Raw genomic sequence first — 14,863 nt, forward strand, 5'->3', positions numbered from 1 at the left:
TCCAATAATTGACTATTCTGTTCTTATTGTTTCTAGAATCATATCTTTCTTCATATGATTCTACATTGTCACTGCAACACTGCTTACAGACAATTAAATCCATTGCCCCTTTCACACCAAAATGATATCTCCTTCAATGGTCTCTGTGATCACAGATCTAGAATCACATCTTTCTTCATGTGATTCTTCATTGTCAGCACAACATTGCCTACACACAATTAAATCAAGTGCCCTTTCACACCCTAAACAATATCTCCTTCAATGGTCGCTGTGATTACATCCCCTGCTGTGGAAGCACGGTCATCTTACCTTCACAGTGCAATGACAAGGCATCATCAAGTCTCCTCCGACAAACGTTGCAAAATTTCTTCCTGAAGTGGCCGGGGTCTGACCAAGTGTGGGGAACAGGGTCCTGCAATGACGAGACGGAAAAAAAGTCAGGGAAAAAATGAAATTAGGAACAGAGACAAAATTCTAGATTGATAAACTAGATATTGCTGAAATTGCATACAAGGCATTTTTCCCGTATAATGTCATCTTATGATCAATACTCCTTCATTTAGTACAGAGCAGAGTAACAGACTCTGTAGTTTGAATTTTTTCTCATCACCTTGATATTTCAAACTGTTTTCTTTAAAATGACAGATTCATATAACATCCCCCACCCACATACTGACACAAACAAATGCACGCACACACACACACACACACACACACACACACAAAGGCACACATAGTCACAGTCTATAAAAAAAGACAGCTCTTGCTTCATCATAAAAACTGTACAGTTACGGAAAGAAATAATAGGCAATAACACATGTGGGTACGAAATGCTCCCCCTCCTCCTGTCAGACCATCACTCTGAGAAGATGGGGGAAGATGGAGGATACAAAAATAAGAATGAAGACATCAACATCAGTATACCACACCACTCATCCTTTCACCCCTTTCCCCTCTCTCATCCCCCGCCTTGCCCCATTCCTCTCCGTGAGCAACAACTATCAAACAAATCTTCTCGCAAATATTTTCTCAATGCCTGCCAATTCAATCACACTCAGGCCAAGGAAAATAATCCCTCCCCCTCAACAAATAGATTTCCCCCCTCGCTGGCAGCAACCTCCCAACTTCTTCCCGCATTCCTCGCGCCAACTCCCGACTCATAATACTAGGCCAAGACCTCCTTTTCTTTTCTCTTCTTCTTTTTCTTTTTTTTTTTCGTTTTTTTTTTTTTAGTTCCCACACCAGGTCAACTTCCCCTTCCTTCATCTTTCAATAGCATTTACAGTTCAGATTTCCCCAAATATGAGGTCTGTAAATGAAGGCAAATATTGATCACACTCCCTTAAAATATTTTGAAAATAACTTGAAAATGATGAATAGTTTGGGAGCCCTCTGAGAATGATTACATTTGACTATATCTCAAAAAAGACTTTCCAGATTAAAAAAAAAAGAAATATTTCCTCTTTGGAAGCAGTACAGAGGGAAAATGAAAGAGAATTACAAATGTATTCTCTTCTTACTCTCTTTTTTATCTCTGATAATTTCTAATGCGTTTTTTTTTTTTTTTTTTGGGGGGGGGGGGGTAATAGTGGCCTAGAAATATTATGTCAACATCAATATTTCCAATTTACTCTGTATTCTTTTTGATTATGAATGAATTATACCTGTACGTGATAGATGATACATATTAAAGTGTCATTCACCTTGGAACATGCTGAACTCCATATAGTGTTTCAACTCTAAACAAAAAAAAAATTGCATAATACAAAAAAAATAAACAAAAATAAAACACACACAGAAGCAGGGATAAAGCAAATTCTTATCTTATGTCACTGAACTGGGGCATTGTTTCAAACACTGGTACATCCATATTTCAATCATAACTTGTGATTTAAATTGTGTTTTCACTTGTGCTGTTGTTCTTTTTTTTTTGGGGGGGGGAGGAATTTCTTGGAAGGAAGTATTTCTTCCTCTGTTTCCAGAAAATACAGCAAATGTAATTCATACCATGTAGTTAGATTAAACTCTCTTTCCATTTCTCTGCCCGAAAAACTTGTTTGCCTTGAGCACAAAACTTGACAGGAAGCATTTCTCTGATTACTTACTGGGAAGAGATTAGGTTGTATGCATGAAGATGATACATGCTTAAGTCTCATTCACCTTGGAACATGCAAGCAAAGCTCTATCAAGGTCTTTATACAATGGCGTGAAAAATCTCAGATTGCATATTAAAAGCAAATATACACACACATACAATCATAATCCATAATCTCATCTTATTCACATTGATGCAATACATCTCACTGAACTAGACATTGTTTCAAATACTGGTACACTATCATTTCAATCATACCTTGCCATTTGCATTTGTTAACACTGCTTCTTCTTTTCTGTTTTGGGTTTGTTTGTTTTTTCCTCCGCTTCCGGGAAACACAGCGATAGTATTTAGTCAGCTTAAACTCTCTCTTCCGTTCTCAATAGTCTAAACATTTCTTCTGCTTTAAACACAAGATCTGACATGAACATTTCTCTAATTTCTTACTACGAAAAGTTTAAGCCTGTTTGCATAAGATGATACGTGTTTATTAAATCTTTGTTCACCTTGGAACATGTAAGCAGAACTCTACCTCAAGGTACTGCAGCAGCACATAATCTCTCAGTAGACTGCTTTTGAATTAAAAAAAAAATAATAATTTGCAAACAAACAAACAAGTCCTTAGCAATACCTCATATTAATCATTTTATTCCATAACATCATGAGCGCCGAGATAGTGATCACTACCCGATGCCCGTATTTTTTTCTTTCTTTCTTTCTTTGATTGTTAGTTTCTCTTTCATTCATTTGTTTCTTTTTTGTTTATTTTTGTTATTACGGGGGGGGGGGGGGGGAGGGGTGTTAGGGGATAATCAGTCGCTGCTAGGAAGTGTTATTTGATCCTTCCTGCACAATGCTCACCAAACAACAAATCCATCGGCATATTTTCCAAGATGAATGTCACTAATGTCCTTAAATCAAACATCAGTCAAATAGGATTACATGTTTCTCCTCCACCCTACTGTGACATAATTTATGAGAATGATGTCTGTGATTGACTATAGTAGTCAGCATCCAGGAAAATCCGAGTAAGTTTGTTGCATGAGTAACACGTAGCAATCTTTAGGGAGAACTAACTGATTCCTGATGAATACTGATAATACTGATTTTGAAGTTGGGAATTACTGGTACACTTTGTTCATTTGTTTTTGCTTGTGTGTCTGTTAGTTAGTATAGTTAGTTAGTTAGTTAGTTAGTTAGTTAGTTTGTTTGTTTGTTTGTTTGTTTATTTATTTGTTTCAGTTTCAATCCAAGAAGATGGCTGGATATCCCTCAGCAGCTGCACTAAAGCCATGGGATGTGAGGGCCACTTCATCAGGTTATGCAACATGCTCTTTGCAATGAATGAAGCAGGATCTTTTACATGAGGTGTGACTCTCTCACAAATGGTACCCCCATTTTAAGAGGGACACTCAAATGAGGTCACCTCCAAGTCCACCTGTCCAAGTGCACAATTTGTGTACCAAGGCCCTGTTGTATCATATGACACAATCCAACATTACCATTTAGGTAAGAAAATCAAATGTAGGTCACATATCAGCCAATCAGAATTGAGTATTCAGAGACCTAGTACAGTATCACTATGTATGAAACTCTGACTTATATTTCACCTCTACATTTAATATGCAACTGGCACTGTTGGCATGTGACACCCAACCACAAAAGGGCAAAGGTCAAGTAACAGGTGCAAAGGGACCACAGGTGTGGCAATGAATCAAGTCTGTGTTATTTCTGGCTACAGGCCAGATGGCTGTATCAACAGGTGAGCTATTGAAATCTGCATAAGATGTGAATAGACTGTACTGTGGTGCAGCTGGTAGTAATTATTGCACAAAAACAAGGCAAGGACTGAGACTGTACATTTCATTCTAGACAGTGTATTTCCACATACCTACTGACTGACAGGCTTTTAGCGCATAAAACACCTTGTTCATACTTTTGGTTAAACAATAACTATTCCTCTAGACGATTTTTCTTATGACATTTTACACATACTGAATATATAACATTTAATACATTAAATCAAGACACAACAATACACAATTTACTTTAAACTACATTTTTTTTTAAACTGAATAGACAGGGATGTCCCCACAAAAATCATGCCACGAAAACTCCTGTAACTGATCTTGTGTGCATACTTGGTGTTGAAACACTGGCTAACATAATACTGTATACACCATATATTTTGTGAGTCTAAATTTTCGCGAATAGGGAATTCCCAACGATTTCGCGAGTGGTTAAATTCGCGATCGTGGAGTCCTGTACTGAAGGGAGAAATGTACACGTGTACGTCACAATCACATCGGGATCAGAGTCAATATTTTCGCGTGTCTTTAATTTTGCGAATACCACCTGACTCGCGAAATTCGTGAAAATAAAAACCTCGCAAAATATTCGGCGTAAACAGTAATTGGTGATAGATATATGTAATATGCAGTGATGATATCCTGAGCTTGTTTAAAAGATTGTTCAAACAGTGTTTGTTTCTATGTTTTCAATTTGAGAGGTCTTCAATTCTTGGACAGGCCCCGAGCCATGAAAGAAGATATGCAATAAGTTCTGAAAATGATAACATGTGAATAATTACCATTTGAATATGTGCAACAGGTGGACAGGTCCTTGCCCAATCAATAGCAACTCTGGCCAGTGGTGTGCATTCATGATCAGCATATAATCAAAAGGGCAATGTTACACTATGAGGAGAGTGTATTTTTCTTTTAGGAATAATAGGAACTTTGCATACAAGTAGCAAATCTGGGAATAATTGGGGGAAATATTCCAAGCACAAGAGTGAGCAAATGACAACATCGGAGATCGTCCCAAGACAAACAGGCTGCTATTTGTGGCAATGACTATTACAATGTAGAAAAGACAATTAAAAAAAAAAAAATCAAAAATAAGCTCTAGGTAATTATCTGACTTGTTTGCTTGAGAGCACAGCTGGTGCTGAGACCACTCGATTAAGGTGAGCTCAAAATGGACAAGCACAAAAATAACCTCTCCCAATATCAAAGTCACAACGTGTGAGCTTAACTTACAATGTACACTTCTCAGGCAACATACACAGCCTGGTGTTCAAGTCTTCTATCGAGAGCAGCGGGGAAATGTTGTAAGCATTGGGTTCAACACAAGTTGGAAACTCTGTGATCTATGACAAGCGTTCAGCAAATCTCCATTTGTTATACACACACAAAATTTCACTACAATTTCCACTTTTCTAAAAAAAAACATTTGGGAATGGAGGGTTATTCAACACCTGGACCACAAAGAGTTGCCAAATTGTCTTGTATACTCTCTGACCTTTGACAGTTCGAACTATTTTTGCATACCATGTGTCTGATTTTTGTCTGGCACAGATATTTTCATTGATCTACTTAAACTCTGATATTCTTTCTCTTTTCATACCAAGCAAGGTGATATCATGGTAAAATTTCTCTTCAGTAACACCACTTGGGTTATTTATAGCATGGGTTCCTGCACTGCTAACCACTCCAACTCATCACCTACAGCTGTAGTTGGCATTCTTCGATCCATTGACAGCAATGTGGAATGATACAAGTGGTCATTATGTGATGATACACTCTCAGAATGGTAGTCTGTGTATGATGACAAATTCCTTCCTTTCTTTTCTCTCTCTTTCTCTTCCATCGCTTGACCGGATACCATTTGCAGAAATTGTTTGCAGAAACCGCCACTGAGCAATCAATTCCCATTGTGAATCACGCACTGTCAAAACACCCACCTTTTGTCTGGCAAACAATTATGTGCTATGTAATATGACAGGGACAATCAATTGACGTCATCTCCGGAGGGACCACACAAAAATCCATAGAGAATGGCCGTATGCATGAATGACAGGTTGAAATTGCTAACTTTTATCAGATACTATACAAAGCTACATGGATTTTACAACTGGAGCATAATTTTGTATCATTTCACTGGACATACAGTACGTTCTCTCTTCTTGTTTAGTGACTATACATACAACAATTTTCAGTTCAAATTTGTGAAGTTGTGAAGTTTTCCCATTCGTAAATTCTGATTTACAAAGAAAAATACCAACAGAAACAGATTATGATAGTTACAATATTAAAATGATAGTTTCATTATTAAAGGATAATTACAAAATCACGATTGTAATAATGATGCCTATTTCTAGACTGTGAACACACTACTAATCAATTTGAGGTACACTTATAAGACATGGAATTGACAGTTCTCAACGATTCCTCAGGAGTGATGATCACTATATCTACTACAAGGATTATGTGCATTGTCTGCTTGCAAGCATTGTTTTCTACCATGTAAGCATATTCCTCCAACACATATAGTATTGAATGGGACTGCATTCCCATAGATACACATTCAGAGTACTCCATTTTCTCATACATGTTCAACAATGACATCACTACTCTCCTATACATTCTAATGAGAGTATTACAAAACATTAAACCTTTTGATTTCAAAAAACATTATACACTCCAATCGGCACATAAAAGGTACAAATGACACAATATGATTAAAGGGACTGTACAGTAAAAGCTAAATCCTCACCTCAACCAGAACTGTACACACCCTTTAAATGGGTTCCTGCTCTCAAGTTTATTGTAAAACTTTGTATACAGGGGACATTCCAGACAATAAGATAATAAGTTTTTGTGAGTTCTTTTTTCAAGACCCAAGTGTCACAGCTTCTTGACGCCCAAAGGGTTAAAGCATGCCGCTTCTTACGAAACAGTAACAAAATGAAAAAGCTAGCTGGCAGCAGGGACTCGTGAAAACTACCAAATCTGAAATTCAGATTGGATGGTTGATTTGCCTCTTTCTTGCGGAGAACATATCAAGGATTTTAAGCTTTCAATATACCCCTTGTTTAAAACCAGAAAGTTATGACAGGACTTTATTTTGACTGAGTATTCCATTTATTCTCCATGTCACTTCATATTCTGCTGCTTCTAAGTTTCTCAACAGCAAAAGGTTTTACTTTGTTTTTGTGATTCTGCTGAGACATCCCCAGCAGAAAATGTCAACTTTTGCATTTTATAATAGATCCTGAAGGGTGTCACACTTTGGGAAATTCCAAGAAATGAAACAATTTTAGAATTAATGTGCAGAGGAAAGTGTTGCTACGGATACATAAACTGGAGTACACTAGATGCTTTTAAAATGCAGAATTGCAATGGATTTTACCTGCCATCATTACTCAACTATATCATTTACATCTCAAACACTTTATTCTAAAGCACTAATATTAACTCTGATCTAAGTTAGAAAAAAAATGCACTATTGTTCAAACATAAGTTGTTTGTTATCTGTTTGCTAGTTTGTTTGATTGTTTGATTGACTGATTTCATTTCTGCATTTTTTTAAACATACATATAGATATTCCACAAAGTCAATTAATAACAACAGCACTGACTAATATCAGTTGAATCTAACCGTACTTAGAAACACATCAATGATTTTTCATATTCATGAAATATTTGCATCCGGTTGTTTTTATCACATATGATTGACAAATTTCCCTACGTTGACATAAATAAGCACTGGTCGAATTAATCAGTGTTTAATTTGTATGCCCATGCATTTTACCTTGCTTACTACTATTACTGATTAATTTCTGTCAATGTCAATGGAAGGTAATTTGTCAATCAGTTGCATGTCAATGGTTGTTTCATTAGCACTGCATTTAAAGCACCAAATTTAATAAGCTCTGAAAGTTATCTTAAACTAAGTTCGGAAAAAATGCTCTTGAAAGTTGAAATTTGAGTTGTGTGTCTGTTTGTTTGTTTGTTTGTTCGTTTGTTTCATTGTTGGAATGATTTCATTTCTGCATTTTTATATATAAATGTAAAGCAAAATCAATTAAAAAAAAATTATTTAATAATAGTCTAATATAACAGTACTAGGAAATGGGTCAATGACTGATTTTAAAGGCACTGTTTACCAGTGATTTTAACAATGTTCATGTTATCACAGTTGAGGCTATATACAATTGTGTGTAGGTCAGTTGTATCACAAAACATCCTTGATATAAAATTTTTGCAATAAAACCTAAAATATATGGAGATATCACTATTTTTCTTATTAAACCATAACTGTGGAAGCTTTAGTCTAGAAACAATTTCATTATAACTATTGTTCACAGTGTGTATATTCAACAATAATTGATATTGATTATAATGATTACAATTTTTGCATTGATCGTTTCTATCCCTAACTCACACTTTAGAACTATTTTGAAGCATTAAAGCGGTGTTTTTGTTTCATCTGCAAATGCCTTTAATGTTGAACATTAATTCATGATAACACAAAATAACAGATGAACAGGTCTCATTTTTTTCACATTCAAACTTTAAAATTCCATGTACCCACACTACCCGCAAATTCATGAGACAACCTATGCAAATCTATTTATACATTAGAAATTCTGCATGCCATTATCATAAGAAACCCCTTGACGAGAAAAATGGTCTCAGAAATATACATTTCTGAAAGGACGATATGAGAATTTCTTTTAATTTGGTCAAGAAAGAAACTCAACTTAATTGAGCCACCATGTATAAGATAAAAGACAGTTCTAACCCGTGTTTCAAATTGTACGTATCTTGGGCCGCGTTCATGTGAATTTCGTAGCCAGAATCACAAACATGAATCATGATTCAAAACGCATTTCAAATCACGGTCTCAGCGGAAGAGCGTTCATGTGGGCTTTCGCAACGCTGATTCTGGCTCAGCTCATCCTTTGCCACTGCGCAGTTTGACCTTGTCTATGTCTCTGCAACTCGAGCCAGACCTCCTTATACCAACTGTACAGGCCTTTACGTTTTTATTTCGGTGAATACTTTCCGATAAGCTGTGGCATTCAGGCTCTGCCCACAGATCGAGGAACAGATCGAGGAATAATCCTAATTCCTCGTCTCTCCAATTGTTTCCCATAGTAGACACAGCGCTGCAGCCATTACTTTTATCAACTCAATCGGAGAGTGATTACATGTATTATTATATTAAACAATTAACGTTAGATACTAGCACAGAATCGGTGTATGGAGTTGATGTAAACAAACAAGTGTAAGTATGGTACCAAAACACACGATTCATAAGACGTACACAAGCGCGCGAACAGAACTAGAAGCTGTGGGATACCCCATGAGACACGCATGCGCACAGCGCACAATGACGTCATAGAATCATGATTGAAATCACGGTTGCGTTCATGCAGTTTCTGCGATCATGATTCTGGCGGAATCATGATTAAAAACGCCCTTTTTTCCGTGTTTCAGATCGGCGTTTTGAAACGCGTTTAAATGGAAAAATCACATGAACGCAACACAGCTAAACACGTTTAGTGACTAAATGTGTTTAGAAACGCAATTCTAGTTTCGCATGAACGCAGCCTAGGTGTGCAAAGTGATCAACATTTAGAGAGGTAAAACCAAATTAATTCATTGCACAGAAAATGCAAACTCTTTTAATTTTTGTTCAAAAGAATCCAACCATACATAACAGAGCAAATGGCATTGATTTCTTTTTTCATAAAACTATTATTTATAGTAGAATTGATTACTGTAGTATAATTTGGGGAAATGCAGGGAAAACATGTATTGATAAAATTCACAAATTACTTAATAGATCACTAAGAGTTGCTATGAATGTAAAGTGGAGATTTTCAAGTGAAGCATTATTTGATTTGATACAAACAAACTTAAAATTGAAGATAACACTTGTTGAAAGAAGTCATAAACACTATTGCATGTGATGTATAGAATTGTAATAGGACCATGCCACAAACTATTTTCATTCAAGTAGTCTGTTTACACACTGAGAAAAGGAATATTGAAATTAGATGTTCCTCACTTGAGAACTGATTTTAGAAAATGTAGTGTAACACATCGTGGTGCCAAACTATGGAATAATTTATCAGATGATGTAAAACAGTGTATCCCTCTTAAATTAAGAATGAGATAGATAAATTATACAGCAATTGTTTGCACTAAACTGTAACATTGTATGTCAATCATTTTGGGAGGTTTTCAGTATCTTGATTCCTGTTTTTTCTTTTTATAATAGGCATGATTTAATATATTTTTCTTTTGTGTGTGTGTGTTGTTTGTTTGTTTTTTTAATTTTCTTGTTTTCTATACTATGTATAAAATACACTTTGTACCTACACAGACTCACAGCAGAACAGCTATTGTCTGAAGTGAATCACCCGTGGTGAAATAAAATAATCTCAAACTCAAACTCAACTCAAACATTATGAAAGAGAATTGATATTTGTAAATTAAAAGCTTTTTACAGCAAATCACAGCAATACATGTATTTGAAATGCATATTTTCTACCATTGATAACCTTCAATTTAATGACTACCTCTGTCGACTCCCGTATCAAATTACTCAATTAACTATCCATATGTGTGGGGCTACACAGTAGTCTATCATGATCTAATATCAATACATGTATAAATCAATTTTTATATAAGCATAATCAATTCTGAAGATGATGACACTGGGCTTTCAATTTAAAAGATTATGACACTGATCAATTTCTCATGAAATTTTGAATTGTTTTTCTCTGAATTGGAAGACAATGTACATTATGCTCACTAATGATCGTATCTAAATTTGTAATAATACCCCAGCCAAAAAGATTACACAATTCTGCCTGACAGGTTGCAGAGCAATTTTGGAAAGAAATGTATCATTAATATTGAGACTAAAGATAATTAAATAGAACTTAAACAAATGAAAAGGTGTCGTCAAAAAAGCTATGCTATATTCTATGAGACTGTCATTCCTGCCCATATTCTTTGCATATTTCACTAAAGGTTCATCTCTTTTATTTCCAATTCTCATCATTTCTCTTGTCAATATCCATTCCAGGGACAGCATTATTATAATGAGGCATCCCAACCAATAAGCAGCAAAGGCGCTGCAACAATTGTGCCACGGAAACATTGCATTGCGCTGCATTCAGCGCCCGCCGTAATTCGGTACCCGCGCCTTTCCATAACGAGAGACAGAGTCTAGTTATTCAGATGAGCCCCGGCTGCTCTATTTATAGCACAAAAAAATCCAGCTCCTGCTCATACATTATTGCCTTGGCCTTAAAGGCGCAATGGCTGGGGAGGTTCTCTCCAGTGGCTCGATCCTCAATAGATTTCCATAACTTTGGGCAATCAAATTTGCCATAAACATGCACTTTTGCTGAAAAGGTCATTACCGCAATTCCTATAACGGGGAAATATCATATTGATCACACACGAGAATAACCAATATCGCCTGTCTTAAACAAAATTATGATCAGTGCCTCATACATATTTGTAAGTATAAGACCTAACAATATTTTTACTCAATACAAGATTATCATCAGATATAGCCCAGTGACTATATTATTTGACAACTCTTCATTCTCTTGTATGCTAAATATTCATACCTTTTACAAGGACTGTGTGGTCAGTGCAGTTTGTCTATTTTACTATCATGTGTATGTACACACACTTGTAAGGTAATACTTCAGAAGGGAAAGTAATATTTCCAGCCAAATAATTTGTAGCACTGTGTACCACATATGAAGAATGTGTAAAAGATGCAATGTGTTGACTTAGGTGTATAGAATGAAAACCACTTTTTTTTTTTTGATAGATGCTAAAAGAAGACCTTATCTTGCCACCTGTTGGAGAGCAAAAACTTGTACCAGCATTAAAAAAAAAATACACTTCCAGGTTAACACACACACACACACACACTATATACAATGTACAAAAAGGCACACACACAAAGGCAAAAGACACACACATGCACAGAAATAGTTGGGTTTTTTTTCAATGGTCTTTACGCATTATATACACTCTCACACAAACAAACACACACACACACACACACACAAAAACATACACAGACACACAGACCTATGGCGATGAGAGTGGCAAAATGATCTCTTGCCATAGGGAGGCAGGGTAATAAAAGCTGAAAATTGTTACAACAGACCTAGTAGCCTTTTTTTTCTCCCTAATCTATACTGAATAATTAACCTCAGTATTCCTATCTTTTTCTTGTCCTACTCACATTTCACTTTCTCACAACATTAAGTCTGCATATGCATTTGTACACAAGTTCTGTTGAGTATTTGACTCCGGGTAAATTTCCTGAGCATAACATCCAGTATAAAAATTGAAAACATCACAGCATCAGCAGGCAATGTTGATGTGGGGGCACAGTATATGGTGAAAATGGTTTTAAAAACAACGTTTCCTGTCAGTTTCAAATTGTATTATCTATTTTTAAAACAAATTGTAATATCTATTTTTAAAACGAATCAATGAATAAGTAAAATGAAAATGATATGCATTTGAATTGCTAAAATGTATTTCCCTGTGCACCAGGTGGTTTTAATTGGATGTTGTTGTGGGATCTATAGAGATATTCCAACTGTGGGTTACCATTTTAATGGCGCATGTTCCGATTGTGCTTTAACACTTTAATGATGCACACACAAGCAAACAGAAAACGTTCAAATACACTACATAAACAGAACCAACAAAACCACATTCTGTTTTGCTTTAACAGCACAGAAGGACTACACTTATCATTAATTATTCCATAATGCATAAAATTATAAATGCCAACATCTTTAATATCCTGGCCTGGTTTGTGACTTACTGTAAAACACAATATTTTCGCGACATGAAATTTTCGCGAGTTGCCTCAACATTTAATCCGTTTAGTGTAGACAAGAACTTTCACATGCATTTTAATTTCACAAATTTTGGCTCTCACAAAATTCTTGAAATTAAAATGCATGCGAACATTCCTTGTTTTACAATATGACTGTATGTCAAAAATGTTTAGTGTAGGAGTTTCTATCATGATGTTGTTAAAGTCAACTGATTTAGTCTCTAGAACAGAAATATTGTATATCATCCCCAAGGTGGAAAATTGGTGAATACAATTTTGTTTATAAATATATATCTCTTGCAATGGGGAAAGTACAAACACTCCTCATTTTGACACTGTAATTCTCGATTTCAAATCAACTACTTGCGAAATTGCCTTTTTTACAAGTCCAAATTCACACAATTTTGTTCTCATGAATCATATATAAATAATGTCATGTAACATCATTGTTAAAAGACGTGTATTTAAACGCATTTTCTCAGTATACACTACATTTCGTACACTATAATGCTAGCTGATCAGACTCTCTTTTATCACTGTACATACTTTTTGTAAGAATTAATTTATGAAACACACACACACACACACACACACATACACATACACACATATACACAGAAGTATTGTAAGAACAAATTCCTGCAAGTTTTGCAACACATTACAGTAAGAATTCTTCATGCAAGCATTTCCTCATTAACATTGTACTACAAGAATAGGCATGATACAAAACTGTTCCATGCAAATGACCCACGAATGTTTACTACAATGGGTACAATCAGAACTGATTAATATTTCCTGAATGCATGTTTTCCATGAAAACACATGCAAGACAACAATATTTTGAAAGTCAACTGTATTCTGAATGGAAACTAGCACTTCAGGGGGGAAAAACACAAACAATAGCTGAAGCCTACAATAACTTCTAATGCATGTTATTCAACCATGATACACATGGTATACAGTGTATACCACTACAATAGAAAAGCTTATACTGTAACAGCTGTTCATATACAGATATTTTTGCCAATGAGGAGGTCACACACATTTTTTGCAAAATGTTGTTTTAACAGTTTGCCATCGAGGCTATTATGAGTGCACTATTGCTTGTACATTTGTGATATTCTCACATGTTGTTAAATTCGCTGCTCACAGTGATTAACACAATTTGCAAGAATTAGACCCTTGTGAAAATAACAACTTTTTACAGTAATATATTGTAACATTAATCAGGTTCAAAGTAAAAACATCATTTGAGCAGATGGCTAATCAAAGTGGCATGGAAGAAAATTAACCACCACCTCAAACCTTTTGTACGCCCTTTAATAAAGGTTTTGAAGGTTCCTTGTGGTTGCAATTATTATTTTCAGTGCTGAAGCACCTTCAGTGCTTTTGGTCTAATGTAAATATTCATGAACTTCTGTCAACAGCTGTATGCAGTGTCCAGGATTTTCCTATGACCTATCAACTCACCCACAATACCATGTTGACAAATATTATCTATTATACAGATTAATAATACATATTTTTGTGTAATTAGCATGGAATCACAAAGCATTTACAGATCAAAATATACGTTACTATTATCTTGAACCTGTTACATGAAAAGCTTTTATCTAAATTTGGTAGAAATCATATCACTCGATATCCCGTCTTTAAATCAGATTAGATTTAAACCCTGACTGCATGACATATGACTTCTCATCTGTTTTCAACAAATATCATGAGTTTCCCTCTGCATGATTATCATCTACGCCAACCCAGTACTTCAAGCTGTTCTCAGGTTCTAAATAAAGCGCAGGCATAAATACAGGAGCTACCGTGTAGCATGCCTCATTTTTATAGAACCTTGGAGAACCTAAAATATAATGCCTCCCACACTACTACTACTATACAGTACAGGCTACAAACATGGAAAATAGAGCACCCTGATGAATGCCTTCTGCCAAACATTAGTAGCAAAGCTGATTTCAAACACACGATAGCAAACCAGGACACTCGTAAGGCTACCTTTCAAAATGGTCAGATTATAGCAATAATTTTCCGTCAGCATGTCTGTCGCCATTTTTTCACCACTTTACTCCTTTCCCC

The 14,863-nt window shown here is 35.6% G+C and overlaps 1 protein-coding gene across 1 annotated transcript in view; it reads right to left on the reverse strand.

Moving 5' to 3' along the window:
- LOC140239433 (diacylglycerol kinase theta-like) overlaps positions 1 to 14,863 on the reverse strand; it is a 120,529-nt gene that overhangs the window by 56,245 nt on the left and 49,421 nt on the right. The window contains exon 3 of the mRNA XM_072319272.1: positions 310 to 412. Coding sequence (XP_072175373.1) covers positions 310 to 412 — 103 coding nt within the window. The remainder of the gene's footprint in view (positions 1 to 309; positions 413 to 14,863) is intronic.

The sequence above is a fragment of the Diadema setosum genome, chromosome 16 (genome assembly GCF_964275005.1).
Source record: "Diadema setosum chromosome 16, eeDiaSeto1, whole genome shotgun sequence".
Lineage (NCBI taxonomy): Eukaryota > Metazoa > Echinodermata > Echinoidea > Diadematoida > Diadematidae > Diadema > Diadema setosum.